The sequence below is a fragment of the Muscardinus avellanarius genome (genome assembly GCF_963383645.1).
Source record: "Muscardinus avellanarius genome assembly, chromosome: 1".
Lineage (NCBI taxonomy): Eukaryota > Metazoa > Chordata > Mammalia > Rodentia > Gliridae > Muscardinus > Muscardinus avellanarius.
This window is the reverse complement of record NC_137786.1, coordinates 232,378,631-232,397,860: the sequence shown is the minus strand read 5'-3', so window position 1 is coordinate 232,397,860 and position 19,230 is coordinate 232,378,631. Positions and strand designations below refer to the sequence as shown.

The 19,230-nt window shown below is 54.0% G+C and overlaps 2 protein-coding genes and 1 pseudogene across 4 annotated transcripts; 1 reads left to right on the top strand and 2 right to left on the bottom strand.

Moving 5' to 3' along the window:
- Positions 1-2,035: 2,035 nt before the first annotated feature.
- FAM89B (family with sequence similarity 89 member B) lies at positions 2,036-2,859 on the bottom strand (the record flags this gene model as incomplete). Of its 2 annotated transcripts, none has more annotated exons than XM_080704078.1 (2): positions 2,036-2,314; positions 2,578-2,859. In XM_080704078.1, the coding sequence occupies 2 exons, from the start codon at positions 2,857-2,859 to the stop codon at positions 2,036-2,038; spliced, it is 561 nt and encodes a 186-aa protein (XP_080560204.1). The 2 variants fall into 2 exon arrangements, with proteins under 2 accessions (XP_080560204.1, XP_080560205.1); XM_080704079.1 differs by having other exon boundaries at positions 2,036-2,275.
- A 747-nt stretch (positions 2,860-3,606) lies between these two features.
- ZNRD2 (zinc ribbon domain containing 2) lies at positions 3,607-5,121 on the bottom strand (the record flags this gene model as incomplete). The annotated part of the gene is made up of 3 exons (XM_080701461.1): positions 3,607-3,950; positions 4,670-4,754; positions 4,858-5,121. 3 exons carry the CDS (start codon positions 5,119-5,121, stop codon positions 3,607-3,609), a joined length of 693 nt encoding a protein of 230 aa, XP_080557587.1.
- An 11,267-nt stretch (positions 5,122-16,388) lies between these two features.
- Positions 16,389-17,297, top strand: LOC308267038 (large ribosomal subunit protein eL8-like; annotated as a pseudogene). Its single transcript has one exon. The product of its transcript is annotated as a large ribosomal subunit protein eL8-like (transcript).
- Positions 17,298-19,230: the final 1,933 nt, after the last annotated feature.

The following is a 19,230-nucleotide window of genomic DNA, read 5'->3' as shown; positions in this document are numbered from 1 at the left end:
TCACAACCAGACTCGGCTGTCAAAGATGGAGCCCTGCACGGTGGCGCAAGCTTGTAAGCCTAGTCCTTGGGAGGCTGAGACAGGAGGATCGCGGTTCACGGGCAGCCTCAGCTACCTAATGAGACCCTGTATCAAAATAAAGAATTAAAAAAGAATTGGGCTGGGGGTATACCTCAGAGGTAAAAGGTCCCTGGGTTCAATCCCCAGCACCACGGGGAGGGAGGGAGGGAGAGAGAGGAGAGGAGAGGAGAGGAGAGAGAGAGAGAGAGAGAGAGAGAGAGAGAGATACACCCCTAAGTTCCCCCAAAGCAGGAGTTTCAAATCCCCACGTCCGACAGGGCGTGTAACCTTGGGCTCTGAGCCTCAGTTTAGACGTCTGTTAAATGGGGATGATTACGGTCTTACCCTTCACAGTCACTGAGAGGATGAAGGCATTTAGCCGACTGGCTGATTGTAGCAGGTCTCAGTAACTGGAAACCGTTACAGTGGCCAGGGAAAGTGTGTGCACGTGCAGAATGTTTACACGCCCTCCCCGGGGAAGTCTGCCGAGCTAACACCTAGATCAGAGTCCTTATCGCCTGCCCATCGCCCAGCTTGGCAATGAGCACTGCAGGTGGCAGGCAGAGAGCTAGACAACTGTCCTGGAGCAACACTTAACCGGCCGGTTCCCTCCCTGCCAGCGCCCTGTGCGGCTTGCGGCGGATCAAAGCCCGGCGTGCTGAGCACTGGGGTTGAACAGGAAGTCTGATCTGCCAGACTGAGTCCCAGCTGGGTTGCAACTCCGGGAGGCAGGTGATGGTGCTGCAGGGGGTGGGGATGAGCTGCCCGGACGCGGTCGCCAACTTCGTCAATGTGCAGGCGTCCTCCGGCGGGCTTGACAGGTCCTCGAAGCCCCAGCCGCGTGGCCCTCGGTTTCCTCGGTAGGAGGAAGCCCTTTACACACCCTAGGGCGGCGGTCTGGGCCCCCTTACACTCTTCACCGACGGCCGAAGCTCGGGACTCTCATCCCTTCTCTCTTTCCCGGACTAGCCAGGCCTCTGGGGAGGCCGAGACTCCACTCCCTTCTTCCTCTGCAGCGCTTTTCTCCTACCCACCGACACTAGCTTCCCCTCTCGCCCCCGGGGCCCCTCGGCCCGCCGGCTGCGGCCCACCCATTTCCTGTGCCGCCCCCACCCCGCCCCCACTCGAGGTGGAAAGTTTCTCTCAAGATGGGCGGCTCCTTCTGCTTCCTTCCCGGCGGGCCAGGAAAGCCCGGGGCGAGTGGGAAGGGGGGCTGGGCTCCAAGGCCGCCAGCCAGAGGGGAAGTGACTCCACCGCAGCCCTACAGCTGCGGAGCCGGCCGCCAGGCCTCAGCACTCCCAACCCCACCGCAAGGGCAGGCTTTGCACCCGCCCACTAACTTACTCGAGATCCCCGGCGCCACCTGCCGGCGGAGCGCGGGCTGCACTTGCTAGAAGCGGCCACAGTCCCAGAACGCAATCAGAACACGACACCGCAGAGAGAATATTTATTTATCTATGCGCCCGGGAGGCTGGCCCCTAAACTTAAATATCCAGCACGGGGCCTTAGCCTTTTATGGCCATGAGTGGATGCAGGGATGGGTCCTGAAGCCCTTACCCAGGGCACTGGAATCCGGGGACCGGGAGATGGGATTTGCCCCTGAGCCAGCAGCTGCTGATAGCAGCAAAAAGGCGAAGAAGAGATGAGAGCCGGGCGGGCACTCAACCCACCCGAGATGCCAAGAAGAGTGCAAGATGTTTTAGGCCCCATCGCCAGACAGAGGGTCGGCCAGGCTGGGGGTGCACACTGGGAGAGGCGGAGGCCCCAGGACCACACTGATGCTGCTGCCTAGGTGCCCACCCAGTGCCAGTCAGCCAGGAGGGGCTGGCGTTTTTGCATGAGGGGCACAAGCCTCGCCCTCCTGAGAGGTACGGTGAGGTGGTACAGGCGGAGGGGCAGGCACTGTCCTCTGAGGACTTGCTCAAGGGCCAGTTTTGAGCCTTTGGCATGGGTGCGATCCCACCCACCCGGCTCCTCAGAGGCTGATGTGGAAGGCGTCCTGCAGCCACTGGTCCCGGGCATTGTGCGTCTGGGGCACGGTGAGGGGTGGCGGGTCGGGGGGCAGGCTGGCATCAGGAGGCTCCTCGTCATCAGACAGGCCGGCGTCCGGCGGGTAGGAGCTGTCGGAGTGCAGGGAGGACGACAGGTCCTGGCAGAGGCTCAGGTCTTGGCACAGGTGCTTGTAGTCCTGGATTGACTCGTACAGGCCCCACAGCTGGCACAGCAGGGACATGTCCAGCTGCCGAAGCCCCACCTGCAGACAACTGACAGTGGGCTCTCCTGGAGGCCCCGGCCGCAGCCCGGGTCCCAACCCTGGCAATCTTCCCGAACGTCCCCAAGTTCTGGGGACAAAAGCACCCGCGAGCTGAGGCTCTCCGGGCAAGTCCCTGCCCCTCATCTGCGCAATGGCCACGCCCAGTAGGATGGGCCGAAGCGACACGGGCAGGCACCTTACCAGCGTGTCCCGCGGCCCCTCCGCTACCCGCTCTGCGGCCTCGCGGCCCGCCGGCCACTCACCATCTCCTTGCGCAGCGCGGCCAGCGCGGAGTCCAGGTTGAGCGGGCGGCGCGGGCCGGCGGCGGGCCCGGGGCCGGCGGCGTGGCGGGGCCCGTCGGGGGCGCGGGCGGCGCGGCTCAGCTCGTCGTGGATGCGGCTGCGCTGGCTGTAGACGCGCTCCAGCTCCCGCCACGAGCCGCCGCTCGCGTTCAGCAGGCCGCTGAGGCCGCGCGGCAGCGGCGGGAGCCCGGCCAGGGCGCAGCCCGCGCCGCCCGGGGCCTCGGCCGACGGCAGCCCGTTCATGGCCAGCCCGGCGCGCGGCCGCCTCCCGCCCGCAAGGCCCGCAGGCCGGTCCCAGGCCGCGCCGCCGCCGCGCTTTGTTCCTGCCCCGTCCCAGGCCCCGCCCCGCGTGGGCGGGGCTCTTAAAGGGGCCGCGGCGGTGGGCCCGCGTCCGCCGCGCAGAGGGCGGCAGCGACCCACGACAGGGGAGCGGGAAGACAGGGAGCGCCCGAAGGGGCGGCGCGGCTCCTTGGCTGTTCTTTTGCTGCTCCTCCCCACAGACTGAGTTCTGCACAACCACCCTCCTGAGGAACAGGATCTAAAAGTGGGGGTCACGCTTGGCTCAGCGTGCACCGTCGGGGTCCCCACCACCTCTGTCAGTGTCTGAGTCCTGGGTGCGAGGCGGGGCAGGATGAGAGAATCAAGTGCTCAGGGGGAGGAAGGGAAGCTGCCAGGACTGGAAACCCAAGGCTCACTCCCAGTGAGGCTCAGGCGGCAGAGGCCCAGCCCTCCTGCTCTGGCCTTTAAGGAGGCATGGTTCGCGTCTCAGAAAAGGCGTCAGGTGGCCTTCCACCCGACCCTCATCTGACTGCAGAAACAGCAAAAGCATCTGCTCAGGGCGTGGGGACGGCGGGCCACTGGAAAGAACAGGCGGCAAGTGGGGAAAAGGCGAGTGGAGCTGGGCTGGCATGCACATTCAGAACCGAGGGAAGAACAAACCACACAGAGGAACGGCTGTTTTTCTAGAGGGTTTTTTGGGTGGGGGTGTTCTTAGTGCTGCAGCTGCTTCAGGCTGCGGAGGGCCTCCGCACATGCCCGGATAAGGCCACACAGCTGGATGCTGGTCTCCAGGGAGGTGCTGGAGCCCAGTTCGGCTGAGGCCCAGGTCAGCTTCTGCAGGAGAGCTGCCTGTGTGCAGCCCACTGCATCTGCACTCGGAGAAGCAGCAGCAGGGGGTGGCCCCTGAGCTGCCTTGAGCCCGGCTGCAGCGCCCTCACAGTGCTCCGGCCGAGGAACTGGGGGCTGAGATGGGGGACGAGAACCAGAGGGGGGCTCTGTAGCGGAGGAGAGCTGGTGTTCCCGAGCTTGGGAGAGGGCAGCCTGGGCATTCAGAGCTAAAAGGGGAAGAAAGTACATGGGACGGTCAGAATGCCTGGCCCACCTCAGCCCTCTGCTCTTACTGCTCTGTTCTGTCACTTCCCTGCTCGTCTATAATAGAGTTAATACACTTTCTATTTTTTTTAGTGCTGGGATTAAACCCAGGGCCTGGCCCAGGCTAGGCAGGTGCCCTACCATGGAGCTCCATCTGGTACCAATCTACTTCCTGTCAGTTGTTTAAACCCTGGCTTCATCTGCCTGATTGAACTCAGACTCTCCCAGTGGTAGCAGCAGGTGCTTAATACTTTTTTTTGTACCAGGGATTGAACCAGAGGCATTCCACCTCCAAGCTACTACACCTCAAGCCTGTGTGTTTGTGTGTGTGTGTGTGTGTGTGTGTGTTGATTGAACCCAGAGGACTTCTACACCCGAGCTACACCTCCAGCCCTATTTTATTTATTTATTATTTATTGTTTTGAAATAGGGTCTCGCTAGGTTGCAGAAAATCTCAGTAACTTGCTGAGTGTGGTCTTGAACTTCCTATGCTATCTCGGCCTCCCAAGTACTAGGATCACAGGCGTGTGTGCCGGGTGCTTTAGTACTCCTAATGAAAAGCCCTCTACGGCTGGAAGGAGAAAGCACTTCTCTCCGGTCCCACCAGACTCCTGTCACCTCAGGCTGTGCTCCGGGCGTGTGTCCCCGTGCTGCTTACCCACAGAGCACACCCGGCCCTCACCAGGATTATCTTTATCCACGTCTGAGTCCAGCTCCTGACAAGCCACACAGTAGATTTTCCGCTGCTTATCTTGGAGCAGGATCGTCTGGGGACCAGAAGGCACAGGGGTAAGGGAGAGAAGCTGCGCGATGGGGTCCGGTCGGAGCGCCGCGGGCCATCCCCGGCCACTCGCCCGAGCCGCTGCTCACCCCACAGTCCGCGCACGTCTCGCTCAGCATGCGGTAACCGCGCAGCAGGTAGTCGCCCATGAGCCGGGAGATGCGGTCCTGCCGCTCCCGTCGCGCCTGCAGCACCTTGGTCTCCGCCTCCGTCGGAGGCTCCCAGGAGAAATCGTCGACTTCTGGGGAAGAGAGGGACAAGGGGACGGGGTCTTGGCGGAGCGAGCAGCGTCCGGTGCCCCGCAGCTGCAGGCCCGCGCAGCTCGAGTCCTCACCAGCGCCGTTCAGGGCCATGTTGCCGTTGTCGCCGCCGGGCTCGCCGGAAGTGACGCACGCAGCGCGCCGGCCGCGCCCCCGGCCCTTCCGCAGGCCGAGGGTGAGGGCGGAAGTGACGCCGCCCAGGGCGTCTGGAGCCTCGCTCCGCCCGGAGTGGGGCGGGGCCGCTGCGGACGGGATTCTGGAGCGCCTAGCGCGGGCTGGGGCGCGAGCACTGAAACTTTGGACCCGAGGGGCGTCTCCGTCGTAACTCTGCTCCAATCGCAGGACTTGGAAGTGGCTTTACAGGGTCGCCCTTTTTGCTCGCCGTTGATAGAGGGGATTGCTTGCTCAGAAATCCGGCTGGCCTCTGCCTGCCTTGGGGTTTTCCTTACCCACTCCCCGAACCCGGTGCCTGCAGGGCAGTGACGTCATTACAACTACTCAACTACTGGAATATACCGAAAGCCTCGGTGTTCACTGACGCCAGCAAGACCGGCCAGGACGCGATCACTGTCACCTGTCACTTGTATTTCACGACCCCCCCCCCCCAGCTGCGCGTAGTGGCGCCCGCCGGTAATCTCTGTACTGCGGAGGCTGAGACAGGAGGATGGCAGATTCGAGACAGACTCTGCAAGTAGTGAAACTTGCATATCAACCTAGCGAGACTCTGTTTCCAAATAAGAAATAAAATTGGAGCCGGGCGTGGTGGCGCACGCTTGTAATCCCGGCGCTTGGGAGGCGGAGACAGGAAGATCGCGCAGCTTTGATGCCAGCCTCGCTTATTTAAGAGACCCTGTTTCCAAATTTAAAAAATATAAAATAGGTCTGGGAGTGCAGCCCGGAGGTAGAAGGGTTCCATCCCCAGTACCACCAAAAATAAATAAATTAATTAATTAATTTAATTGGCCCTGGGCATGTTGGCGCATGCTTGTAACTCCAGCATTTGGGAGGCTGAGACAGGAGGATCCGGGTTCGCAACCTGCACCAGCTACTTAAGCCATCTGCAACTCAGTGAGACCCTGTTTCAAAATAAAGAATAAAAAAATTGGGCTGGGGTGTAGCTCGGAGGTCGAATGCCCCTGGGTTCCATCCCCAGTACCGCAAAACAACGGGTCTCAGCTATGAAACCGTGGCTATGAGAGGCTGGAGCGTGGAGATGGGGCTTAGCATATATACTTGTGACTGGTAATCTCTTCTTGGTTGGGTTGCAAGTTAAAATTGCCAGTACTTGGGCCGGCATCGGAGCCTTCCGTGAGGCAAGGCCGCTACTGAGGCCTCCGAGGCCTGGATCAGAGCCTGCCGAGGGGTTAGGCTGATGCCGGGGCCATCGGCTAACGTCGGAGCCTGCCGTGAGGCAAGGCCGGTGCTGGGGCCTCCGAGGCCGGGATAGGAGCCAGCTGAGGGGTTAGGCCAGTGTCGGGGCCAGCAAGGCCAGAACTGGGGCCTCCCATGAGGCAAGGCCGCTGCTTGAGCCAGCGAGGTCTGGATCAGTCCACCGGGTAGCCAGGCCACAACTGGGGCCGTCAAGAGTGGGATCGGTATTTGCAACGCGGGATGCACAGAGAAATATCGCAGAAAATTAAAACCAGATGCTTCCCCTAATCAGCAATAACTAGGAGGAAACGGGCAACAGGAAGTGGTCGAGCTATAGAAAGGGCCCTATAGTGAAGCAACTAAGGTGACCAATCAGAGGGTATGGAATAGGGGAGGATGGAGCCTCTTTAAAAAGCAGGAGGTACATAAACAAATGTATCAAAGTTAATCACCAAACAAGCATGGGATCGAGGGAGGGGGAGGGAATGGGATGGGGCTGGATGAGGGCTAATTGGATGATGTGTGCTTGTATATCCTCTCAAGTCTTGTATTCCAATGTGATGTATGATTACAATGCACCAATACAAATAAATTTTTAAAAAATTGCCAGTACTTGGAAAGCCGGCGCACGCTTGTAATCCCAGCATTCGGGAGGCTGAGACCGGAGGATCACAGTTAGCGAACAGCCTCAGCTACAGTGAGGCCCTCCACAACTTAGTGAGACCCTGTTTCAAAATAAAGAATAAAAAATAGGGCAGGGAGTGTAGCTCGGAGGTCGAATGTCCCTGGGTTCCATCCCCAGACTCGAAAAAAAAAAAAAAAAAAGTGGGCCCTTCACCTGGCCCCATCTTCTTCCTACTAGACCACCTGGCGGGGCCACTTTCTCCTTCTTTTTGCTTCCTGTTTACTTAGAGTCCTGTGTCCCCTTCACTTGCCATTACCAACAGACTTTTTTTTTTTTTTTTTTTTTTTTGCAGTACTGGGGATGGAACTCAGGAGCATTCTACCTCTGGGTGACACCCCCAGCCCTATTCTTTATTCTTTATTTTGAAACAGGGTCTCACTGAATTACAAAGGGCCTCGTTAAGTAGCTGAGATTGGCTGAGAACCACGATCCTCCGGTCTCAGCCTCCCAAATGCTGGCCTAAAAACTTTTGAAGTTCCTACTATTATCCCCATCTTTTTTTGTTTGTTTTGTTTTGTTTTTGGTGGTACTGGGGGTGGAACCCAGAGGCTTTCTACCTCCAGGCTATACTCCCAGACCTTTTTCTATTTTATTTGGAAACAGGGTCTCATTAGGTTGCTGAGAGCCTCACTAAGTAGCTGAGGCTGGCTTTGAACCCGTGCCATCCTCCTGTCTCAGCCTCCTAAGCGCGGGGATTACATGCGTGCACCACCAGGCCGGGCATCCCCATCTTACAGAGGGAGAAACTAAAAATTCTGTGTATGATGCTGGGGACTGAGTCCGGGGGCATTGTACCTCCGAGCTACATCCCCAGCCCTATATTATTTTCTATTTTGAAACAGGTTCTCACTAAGTCATGGAGGGCCTCACTAAATTGTTGAAGCTGGCCTCGAACCTTCAATCCTCCTGTGTCAGCCTCCCAAGTACTGGGATCACAAGCATGTACCACCATGCCTTGCCCTTCATAGTTCTTGACAGTTTTGGAATGAGGGTGGAATGGTGAAAGACATGTGACTTTTTGTAAGAACATGAGGCTATCAGGAGCTAATTAAAAGGTTATGAACCAAGAAGCCAGGCGTGGTGGTGCACGCTTGGAATCCCAGCATTTGGGAGGCTGAGACAGGAGGATCAGGGTTTGCTCAGCTACTTAGTGAGGCCCTTTGCAACTTAGTGAGACCCTGTTTCAAAATAAAGAATAAAAAATAGAGCTGAGGTGTAGCTCAGAGGTACAACCTGTGTTTCATTCCCCAGTACTGCAAAATAAAAGTCTTCTTTTCTTTCTTTCTTTCTTTCTTTCTTTCTTTCTTTCTTTCTTTCTTTCTTTCTTTCTTTCTTTCTTTCTTTCTTGTCCTGGGGATAGAACCCCAAAGCATTCTACCTCCAAGCCACACCTTAGCCCTATTTTATTTTTATATGAAAACAGGGTCTCACTAGATTGATTAGCGTCTTCTTGCTGAGGCTTCTGTCTCAGCCTCCCAAGTACTGAAATTACAAACATTTGCCACCACACCCAGCTCCTATTTCATTTTTTATTTTGAGAAAGGGCTCAATAAATTGCTGAGGCTGGCCTCAGACTTGAGATCCTCCCTGTCTCAGGCCTGAGCCACCACACAGGGTCCTACTTAGGTACACCACCAAACCCACCAGGCTTGTAGCTATAACCAGAGCAAGGTGAGGGAAGGCAGGCAGGTGGTGCTCACCCATGAGCCCAGGACTCTGGAGGCTGCCATAGGACAATTGCAGGTTCGAGGCTAGCCTCAGCAATTTAATAAGATTCTTAGCAACATAGCGAGACATTGTTTCGAACAAAAAATAAAAGGGACCTGGGGTGTAGCTCAGAGGTAAGATGCCCCTGTGTTCAATCTCCAGTACAACAAAAATAAAATAAAATAAAATAGGGCTGGAGGTATCTTAGAGATAGAATGCCTCTTGTATGGATTCCCAGTATGACAAAATAAATATTTAAAAAGGGCTGGGCGAAGCGGGGTGTGCTGGCACACGCTTGTACTCCCAGCATTTGGGAGGCTGAGACAGGAGGATCGCAATTCTAGGACAGCCTCAGCTACTTAGTGAGGCCCTTTGGAACTCAGTGAGACCCTGTTTCAAAATAAAGAATAAAAAATAGGGCTGGGCAGCCGGGCGTGGCGGTGCACGCTTGTAATCCCAGCATTTGGGAGGCTGAGACCAGAGGATCGCGGTTTGCAGACAGCCTCAGCCACTTAGTGAGGCCCTTTGCAACTCAGTGAGACAGGAGGATCGCGCAGGTTCGAAGCCAGCTGTGCTGGCTTAAGAGACCCTGTTTCCAAATTTAAAAATGTATAAAATAAGTCTGGGAGTATATCCCGCAGGTAGAAGGGTTTCCAGGAACCCCAGTACCACCAAAAAAAAAAAAAATAAAAAGACCCTGTTTTCAAATAAAATATAAAATAGGTCTGGGAGTGTACCCCGGAGGTAGTGTAGCCCGGAGGTACAGCGTTTCCAGGAACCCCAGTACAACCAAAAAAAAAAAATAGGTAGAATGCCCCTGAGTTCCATCCCTAGTACTAAGAAAAAAGAAAAGAAAAAAGAAAAAAAAGAAAAGAAAAATTGGGCTGGGAATGTAGTCCAGAATTAGAATATTCCTGGGTACAATCCCCAGCACCCCCCCACACACACACACAAAGAAAGAAAATCAAACAAAAAGACCCTTCAAATCAATAACCTAATATTTTACCTTAGGAAACAAGAACAGGGGAAGAAATGGGGTGGGAATTGGGGAAGGGCTCAATGAGTGACCTGTGCATGTGTGATCCACCAGCGCCCTCAGAATGATGAATGATAACGCATCAGTAAGTAAAAAAGAATAGAAGGTTTAAAATAAGAAAAGAAAAGAGGTAAGAACACGTCAAAAACGAGCTGAAGGTGGGATATAATAAAGATTAGGGTGGCAGCGTGGAGGCGCACACTTGTAATCCCAGCACTCCGGAGGCTGAGACAGGAGGACAGCCTCAGCTACTTAGTGAGGCCCTTTGCAACTCAGTGAGACCTTGTTTCAAAATAAAGAATAAAAAATAGGGCTGGGGGTTAACTCAGAGGTAGAATACCACTAGGTTCCACCTCCAGTACCGGGAAAAAAAAAATTAAAAAATAAAAAATAAGGCTGGGAAGCCGGATATGGTGGCGCACGCTTGTAATCCCAGCATTCGGGAGGCTGAGACTGGAGGATCACAGTTCAAGGACAGCCTCAGCTACTTAGGCCCTCTGCAACTCAGTGAAACCCTGTTTCAAAATAAAGAATAAAAATAGGGCTGGGGGTGTCTCTTGGAGGTAGAATCCCCCTGGGATCTATCCCCAGTACCGGTACCGCAAAAAAAAAAAAAAATAAATAAATAATAAATAAATAAATAAATAAATAAAAATCTGGGTTTCAGGCTCCCTATGCCTGGACATGCTGCTTCTTCCCAGGCCAGCGTCTTGGTTGGTTCCCGGAGGCAGCACAGTCACAGGGGGCCAATGGATACCCACAGATGATCTCAGAGGTATCACCTCTGTTTGCCGTCATGGTGGGCAGACCCGAGGCCTGGGAAGCAGCTACTTGGCCTCTTTCCTATCCTCTTGTCAACAGAATTTAACACACGTGGGGTGAGCAAGGCCGACATCTGTCCAACCTGAGGCACGGCTGACGCGGCATGGTTAACCCTTTGCTGGGTGATGGTGCGCACATGGTCACAGGAGCCGGCTCAGCCGCTGGCAGGTTCACAGGCAACCAGTGGCCTGTGCCACACTGGGGGCCGCAAAACGTAACTACACCGCGCACTCTCACACTGTGAGGCATTTTTTTCAGCCAGCTGTGGTGGCCCAAATTTGTAGTCCCGGTACTTGAGAGGCTGAGACAGGAGGATCCCAGGTTCACAGCCAGCCTCAGCTACTTAGTGAGGCCCTTTGCAACTCAGTGAGACCCTGTTTCAATATAAAAGAATAAAAAATAGGGCTGGAGGTATAGCTTGGGAGTAGAATACCCCTGGGTTTCATCTCTAGTGCTGCAAAAATAAATAAATAAATAAATAAATAAATAAATAATCGGGACAGGACAGGGGGTGATGGTGCACACTTGTAATCCTAGTACTTGGGAGGCTGAGACAAGAGGATCACAGGTTTGAGGACAGCCTCAGCAATTTAGTGAGGCTTTTACAATCTAGCAAGACACTGTTTCCAAATAAGAAATGAAATTTATCTGGGGTGTAGCTTGGAGGTAGAATGACTCAGAACTCAATCCTCAGTACTACTACAAATAATAATAATAAGTACTTTTTTTTTGGCAGTACTCGGGTTTGAACCCAGGGACATTCTACCTCTGAGCTACAACTCTGGCCCTATTTTTTATTCTTTATTTTGAAACAAGGTCTCACTGAGTTGCGGAGAGCCTCACTAAGTAGCCGAGGCTGGCCACGTACTGCGATCCTCCTTTCTCAGCCTCCCGAATGCTGGAATTACAAGCATGTGCCACCATGCCCGGCCTGATTTTTTATTTTACTTATTTGTTTGTTTGTTTATTTATTTATTTATTTATTTATTTATTTATTTATTTATTTTTCCGCCTGGCGTGGTGGCGCACGCTTGTAATCCCCGCACTTGGGAGGCTGAGACAGGAGGATCGCGCAGGTTCGAAGCCAGCCTCGGCTACTTAGTGAAGCTCTGAGCAACTTAGTGAGACCCTGTTTCCAAATAAAAAATATAAAATGGGTCTGGTATTTTTGCGGTACTGGGAATGGAACCCAGGGGCATTCTACCTCCAAGTGACAACCCCAGTCCTATTTTTTATTCTTCACTTTGAAACAGGGTCTCACTGAGTTGCAAAGAGCCTTACTGAGTTACTGAGGCTGGCCTCTAACTGCCATCCTCCTGTCTCAGCCTCCCAAATGCTGGAATTACAAGCGTGCGCCACCACGCCCGGCTCCTGATTATTTATTCTTAATTTGAAACAGGATCTCACTAAATTGCCGAGGGCCTCGCTAAGTAGCTGAGGTTAGCCATGGACCTGGATCCTCCTTTCTCAGCCTCCTAAGGACGGAGATTATGAGTGTACACCACCACGCCGGCTCAATTAGCACTTTTTCTAACTGCAATGTGAATTGAAGAGACATTCCTATAAAACAAGAAAGAGCTAGATGATACCATAAATTAAATTATCACGCCCAACTTTTGGCATGCGTTTTCTTTGGGACAGGCACTGAGCTGAGAACTCTGCAGGGAGCACCTGATTTAATACTCAGGACATCACCGTGAGCTAGATCCTGTCATCCTCAGCAATGAGGAAGCTGAGGCTGGAGACAGATTAGAGACTGTTCTTGGTCTCTCTGGCTTCTGGCGGGGCCGGGGCACCCCGACTCCGCCCTGGAAGTCACAGCTTTTCCAGGGCCTGAGTTCTCCCCAGTAGACTATGCTGAGGTGTGGAAGGGGAGAAGAACCAGGCAGAAGAGACTTTCTAATTTACCAACTGTCCAGAAGAGCGGGGAAGCCAGGCACGGCGGCACACACCTGTAATCCCAGTACTTGGGAGGCTAAGACAGGAGGATCTCAGGATTGAGGCCAGCCTCAGCAGCTTAGCAAGACTTTTTCAAAATAAAAAAATAAAGCTGGGTGTGGAGGTGCATGCTTGTAATTCCAGTATTTGGGAGGCTGAGACTATAGGATTGTGGTTTGCAGACAGCCTCAGCTACTTAGTGAGGCCCTCCGCAACTTACTGAGACCCTGTTTAAAAATAAAGAATAAAAAAATAGGGAAGGGGGTGTAGCTCAGAGGTAGAATGCCCTGGGTTCCATCCCCAGACCGGCAAAAAAAAAAAAAAAAAAAAAAAAAAAAGAAAAAAGAAAAAAAAATTAAAAATGGGCTGAGAGCCGGGTGTGGTGGCACATGCTTGTAATCCCCGCGCTTGGGAGGCTGAGACAGGAGGATCGCACGGGTTCGAGGCCAGCCTCAGCTACTTAGTGACGCTCTCAGCAACTTAGTGAGACCCTGTTTCCAAATAATATATAAAATAGGTCTGGGAGTATAGCCCGGATGTAGAAGTCCTCTGGGTTCCACCCCCAGTACCACACACACACACACACACACACACACACACACACACGGGCTGAGAGTATAGCTCAGAGTTATAATGCCCCTGGGCTCAATCTCCTGTACAAAAATAAATAAATAAATAAATAAATAAATAAGCCGGGCGTGGTGGTGCACACTTGTAATCCCCGCACTTGGGAGGCTGAGACAGGAGGATCGCACGGGTCTAAGCCAGCCTCAGCTACTTAGTGAGGCTCTTAGCAAGTTAGTGCGACCCTGTTTCCAAATAAAATATAAAAAAGGTTTGGGAGTATAGCCCAGAGGTATGTATGTGTGTGTGTGTGTGTGTGCGCGTGCACGTGAGCGTGTGTTACTAGGGAATAAACCCAGCAACACCCACAGACTTTTTTTTTTGTACTAGAGATTGAACCCAGGGGCATGCTATCTTCCCAGCTACACCCCCAACCCTATTTTGTATCTAATTTGGAAACAGGGTCTCACTAGGTTGCTGAGAGCCTTGCTAAACTGCCAAGGCTGGCTTTGAACCTGCGATCCATCTTGGTACTCACGGGAAGTGGCTCATCCGAGGACATCAGCCACAGCTATTTTTGGCACAGTACCTTTGGAAAGAGATGCTCCTGGGAAGAACCGTCCTCTCCAGGCCTCCGTAACCCCATCCCTCCTTACACCTGAGGAGGAGCCCCATCCTCTACCACCCCCACCCTCTGTACACACCCAGAGCCTTATCTTCCTCAGAGCCAAGAAACTTCCCAGAACTCAGAACTCAGAGAGATAGACCCACAGGGCGGCACAGAGCCCGCAGAGATCCTGCTGCTTCTCTTCCTACAGGCAGCCTCTCTCCAGCCACCCGGCCATCATGGCTCCCAGACCCAGACAATAATGGAAAAAGCAAATGTGCCAGGCACCTGTTAGGGGCTTTAAATTATCATTTCATTGGGTCCTGTTGAAAAATGAGGAAACTCGCCAGGCACGGTGGCACACACCTGTAATCCGAGTACTTGGGAGACTGAGACAGGAGGATTGTAGGTTTGAGGCCAGCCTCTGTGAGACTCTGTTTCCAAATAAAAAATAAAAAGGGTTGGGGGGGTGTAGCTTAGAGGTGTAGCTTGGAGGTAAAATGCCCTGGGCTCAAGTCCCAGCACCACAATTAATTAATTGTAATTAATTAAAATCGGATTGGGGTATAGCTCAGAGGTTATGGGTTCAATCCCCAGGACCGCAGTAAATAATAAATAAATAAAATAAAGGTCCAGGCATGGTGGCACATGCTTATAATCCCAGTACTTGGGAGGCTGAGACAGAAGGACTGAAGGTTCATGACAGCCTTAGCAAGTAGGGAGACTCTTATCAACCTAGTGAGACCCTGTTTCAAAATAAAGAATAAAAAATAGGGCAGGCAGTGTAGCTCGGAGGTCAAATGCCCCTGGGTTCCATCTCCAGCCCGGCAAAAAAAAAAAAAAAAAAAAAAAAAAAAAAAAAAGCCCTCATTGCCTTCAGGGCTCCACAGCCCCATCTGGAGGACAGGACGTGTGGGATTTCTCCACCTGGGGGCTTTGTAGGGCCTGGAGTCAGGCAGGCAGTGTTGGGTTCAATCCTTGCACAGAATTCACCAGGTGAATGGTTTTGCCTTTTGGAACCTTGAATTCTCCTTTGCAATGTTGCTGGATGAAGTGGTTAACAGTGTAAAGAATGTAGCAAATGAAAGCCAGGCATGGTGGCACGCTTGTAATCCCAGCATTTGGGAGGCTGAGACAGGAGGATCGGGGTTTGCGGACAGCCTCAACTACTTAGTGAGGTCCTCTGTAACTCAGTGAGACCCTGTTTCAAAATAAAAAAATAGGGCTGGGGGTGTAGCTTGAAGGTAGAATGTCCCTGGGTTCCATCCCAGTAAAACACACACACACACACACACACACACACACACACACACACACACACACACACTATTTATTTATTTATTTTCGGTGGTACTGGGGGTGGAACCCAGGGGCTTTTCTACCTCTGGGCTATACTCCCAGGCCTATTTTATACTTTATTTCGAAACAGGGTCTCACTAAGTTGCTGAGAGCCTCACTCAGTAGCTGAGGCTGACTTTGAACCTGTGCGATCCTCCTGTCTCAGCCTCCCAAGCACTGGGATCACGAGCATGTGCCACCACGCCCGGCTTATTCTCTTTTATTTTGAAACAGGGTCTCACCAGGTTACAGAGGGCCTCACTAAGTAGCTGAGGCTGAATCGGAGTTAGAGGGACGCTGTTGCCTTCATCCCCAGAGGGTGCCAGGGAGGCAGACACCAAGGGCTCCCGGGTCCTGGCCTGAGCCAGGTGGGGGAGGGGAGCAGCGCACACGGAGTGGGTGGGGGAGGGGAGCAGCGCACACGGAGAGGGTCCACAGCTCTCTGCTGGACCTGCTGAGTTTGAGATTTTTCTGAATCATCCAAGTGGAGACGCCTAAGCCTGGATCAGACAGGACATGTGGCAGCACAGGGGACAGTCCATGCTGCAAGGGATGGCTCAGCAGGAAGAGAGGGAGCCCCAGGGCCACCAAGTGGGACGCCGTCCCCAGGTCTGGGAGAAGAGGCAGTCAGCCAAAGACCCAGAAGGAGCAGTGGGGGAAGGGAAGCCCAGAGCAAACCAGGAGCCAGGCGTGGGAAGGGGGTGCTTGAGACTAGGCTCCAGGCCAGCCTCAGCAATTTAGCAAGACCCTCAGTACTTAACGAGACCCTGTGTTAAAAGCAAAAGCTTTGCCGGGCATGGTGGTACACACCTGCAACCCCAGTATTTATGAGGCTGAGACAGGAGGACCACAAGTATGAGACCGACCCCCAAAATTTAGCGATGCCCTCAAGCAACCTACTGAGACCCTGTTTCAAAATAAAAAGTGGGCCCAGCGTGGTGGCCATGCTTGTAATCCCCGCGCTTGGGAGGCAGAGACAGGAGGATCACGCAGGGTTTTTTTTAGGTTTTTTTTTTTTTTTTTTTTTTTGGTGGTAGTGGGGTTCCTGGAAGCCTTTCTACCTCCGGGCTACACTCCCAGGCCTATTTTATATTTTTATTTGGAAACAGGGTCTCTTAAGCCAGCGGGGCTGGCTTCGAACCAGCGCGATCCTCCTGTCTCCACCTCTAAGCGTGCGCCACCACGCCCGGCTATCGCACAGGTTTGAAGCCAGCTGGTGCGCTGGCTTAGGAGACCCTGTTTCCAAATAAAAATGTAAAAATAGGCTTTTCTCTTTCCTCCAGCCGCCCAAGATGCCGAAAGGAAAGAAGGCCAAGGGGAAGAAGGTGGCCCCGGCCCCTGCGGTCGTGAAGAAGCAGGAGGCCAAGAAGGTGGTGAATCCGCTTTTCGAGAAAAGGCCCAAGAACTTTGGCATTAGCAGGACATCCAGCCCAAGAGGGACCTCACCCGCTTTGTCAAATAGCCCCACTACGTCCAGATGCAGCGACAGAGGGCTATACTCTACAAGCGGTTCAAGGTGCCTCCGGCAATCAAACAGTTCACCCAGGCCTTGGACCGCCAAACAGCTACCCAGCTGCTCAAGCTTGCCCATAAGTACAGACCCGAGACGAAGCTGGAGAAGAAGCAGCGGCTGTTGGCCCGGGTTGAGAAGAAAGCTACCAGCAAAGGGGGCGTCCCCACCAAGAGGCCACCAGTCCTCCAAGCAGGCGTCAACACTGTCGCCACCTTGGTGGAGAACAAGAAGGCGCAGCTGGTGGTGATCGCACATGACGTGGACCCCATCGAGCTGGTTGTCTCCCTGCCTGCCCTGTGCCGCAAGATGGGGGCCCCCTACTGCAGCATCAAGGGGAAGGCGAGGCTGGGGCGCCTGGTCCACAGGAAGACGCACCACTGTTGCCTTCACACAGGTTAACTTGGAAGATAAAGGATCCCTGGCCAAGCTGGTGGAGGCTATCAGTCAGGACCAACAGATTCTATGAGATCCGCCGTGACTGGGGAGGCGACATCCTGGGTCCGAAATCTGTGGCTCGCATTGCCAAGCTGGAAAAGGCAAAGGCTAAAGAGCTTGCCACCAAACTGGGCTAAATGTACACTATCGTTTTCTGTACATAAAAATAATAAAAAACATTGTACTTCAAAAAAAATGTAAAAATAGGTCTAGGAGTGTAGCCCGGAGGTAGAAGGGCTTCCAGGAACCCCAGTACCACCAAAATAAATAAATAAATAAATAAATAAATAAATAAATAAATAAATAAATAGAAAGTGGGACGGGCATGGTGGTGCATGCTTGTAATCCCAGTACTTGGGAGGCTGAGACGGGAGGATCACACAGGTTCCAAGCCAGCCTCAGATACTTAGGTTCTCAGCAACTTAGTGAGACCCTGTTTCAAAATAAAATATAAAATACGTTTGGGAAGCCGGGCATGGTGACACACGCTTGTAATCCCCACGCTTGGGAGGCAGAGACAGGAGGATCGCGCAGGTTTGGAGCCAGCCTCGCATGCTTAAGAGAGTCTGTTTCCAAATTTAAAAAAATGTAAAATAGGTCTGGGAGTGTAGCCCCGCGGTAGAAGGGCTTCCGGGAACCCCAGTACACACAAAAAAAGTGGGGCTGGGGTTGTAGTTCAGAGGTAAGATGCCTTCCAGTTTAATCCCCAGTACCCCCCCCAAAAAAGTCTCTTCTTCGGTTTTTTTTGGCCTCCGGCAGGCTTCCCTGCACAACCTTCAACCTCTGGTGGAAAAGTCCCCTTGTTAGCCGGGCGTGGTGGCGCACGCTTGTAATCCCTGCACTTGGGAGGCTGAGACAAGAGGATCACACAGGTTCGAAGCCAGCCTCAGCTACTTAGCGAGGCTCGCAGCAACTCAGTGAGACTCTGTTTCCAAATAAAAGTCCCCTTGTCAGAGGACTTCCTGGGCCCCCAGGTCCCACCACCCTCCCTCCCTCTGGGTCCCTGCTCTTCTCTGTCACAGCACCTCCGTGATGTGATGGCCATCAATATGTGTGAAATGACTTCTCACCCACATCCCTCTCCCCAGTGTAGGAGCCCCAGGTGGGCACGATTGCTCCCCGTTGTGAGAGCTGGGCGCGCGTGCAGTGGGTTTTCACTTCGGTGACTGAAGAGATCTCATTTCTCAGAGGAAACTGAGGCTGAGCGGCCCACGGCTGCAGTCTGGACTGTTGTTCACGCAGTGCTCCAAGGTGTGCGCCATGGCCTGCTGGGGCGGGGGAGGGTCAGGCTCAGAGGAGTCTGAGGGAAAAAATGAATATAAAGTCACGCCTGGCAGGTGGTAAACACTCGTCTGAGTCCCTGCCTCAGAGTGTGCCGGGAGCCAGGGCCGGGAGGGGCCCCTCACGCCCGCCTGGATTCCAGCAGCGGGCATTCGCTGCGGTGTGGGGCCGGCCCGCCCAGCACGGAGCCTGAGCCACTATTCAAGCCGGGCTCACCAAAGGGTCCCCCAAAAGTCACCCCCAAAGTAAAAGCCTTGGACAGGTGTGCCTGAAGCTAAGCCTAAAGCCGTCTGCCCACAGACTGCCAACCGTGGTGCCCTCTGGGAGAGGGTTTGGTGCAGGTCTTGGCACATCCTGACCCCGGTCACCCGCCCCTGCTGAGCTCTGAGTCACACACTGGATCCTGGGGTCTCCTGGCAGGCTCTCACCTTAGGGCCCAGAGCCCCAGAAGAGGAGCCTCCCTCCCAGTCTGCGAGACCCACTGCCCCCTCCCTCGCTTGCCTGGTCCAAACTCCAGACCCCTCTCCAGCCCCTGCCAACCCCTGCCCGGGGGCCCCCTGGGCCCTAGAACGGCGCCCCCCTCCTCCCGGCTGTTAGCCTGGGAAGGGGGCCAGGCCCTGAGCTCAGACCTTGGCGATTCCAGAGTGTCTGAGGCCCCGAGCCAGCCCCACCAGCCCGGCCAGACGAGGGGAAGGAGGGGGTGGCAGGGTGGGCACCAGGGAGCCCTCCAAGAGGGGGGTTGGCAGGCAGGCCGGGTGTCTGGCTTTGTTCTTTCGGCCTCTCTTCCGGACCCCACGGGCTTCTTCCCGAGCCCTGGCCCAGAGGTGCCCCTCCCGGGACCTTCCCCGAGGCGAGTGGACCTGAGCTGGGGAGAAGTGACTTCGGGGCCAGCGGCGAAGGGCTGC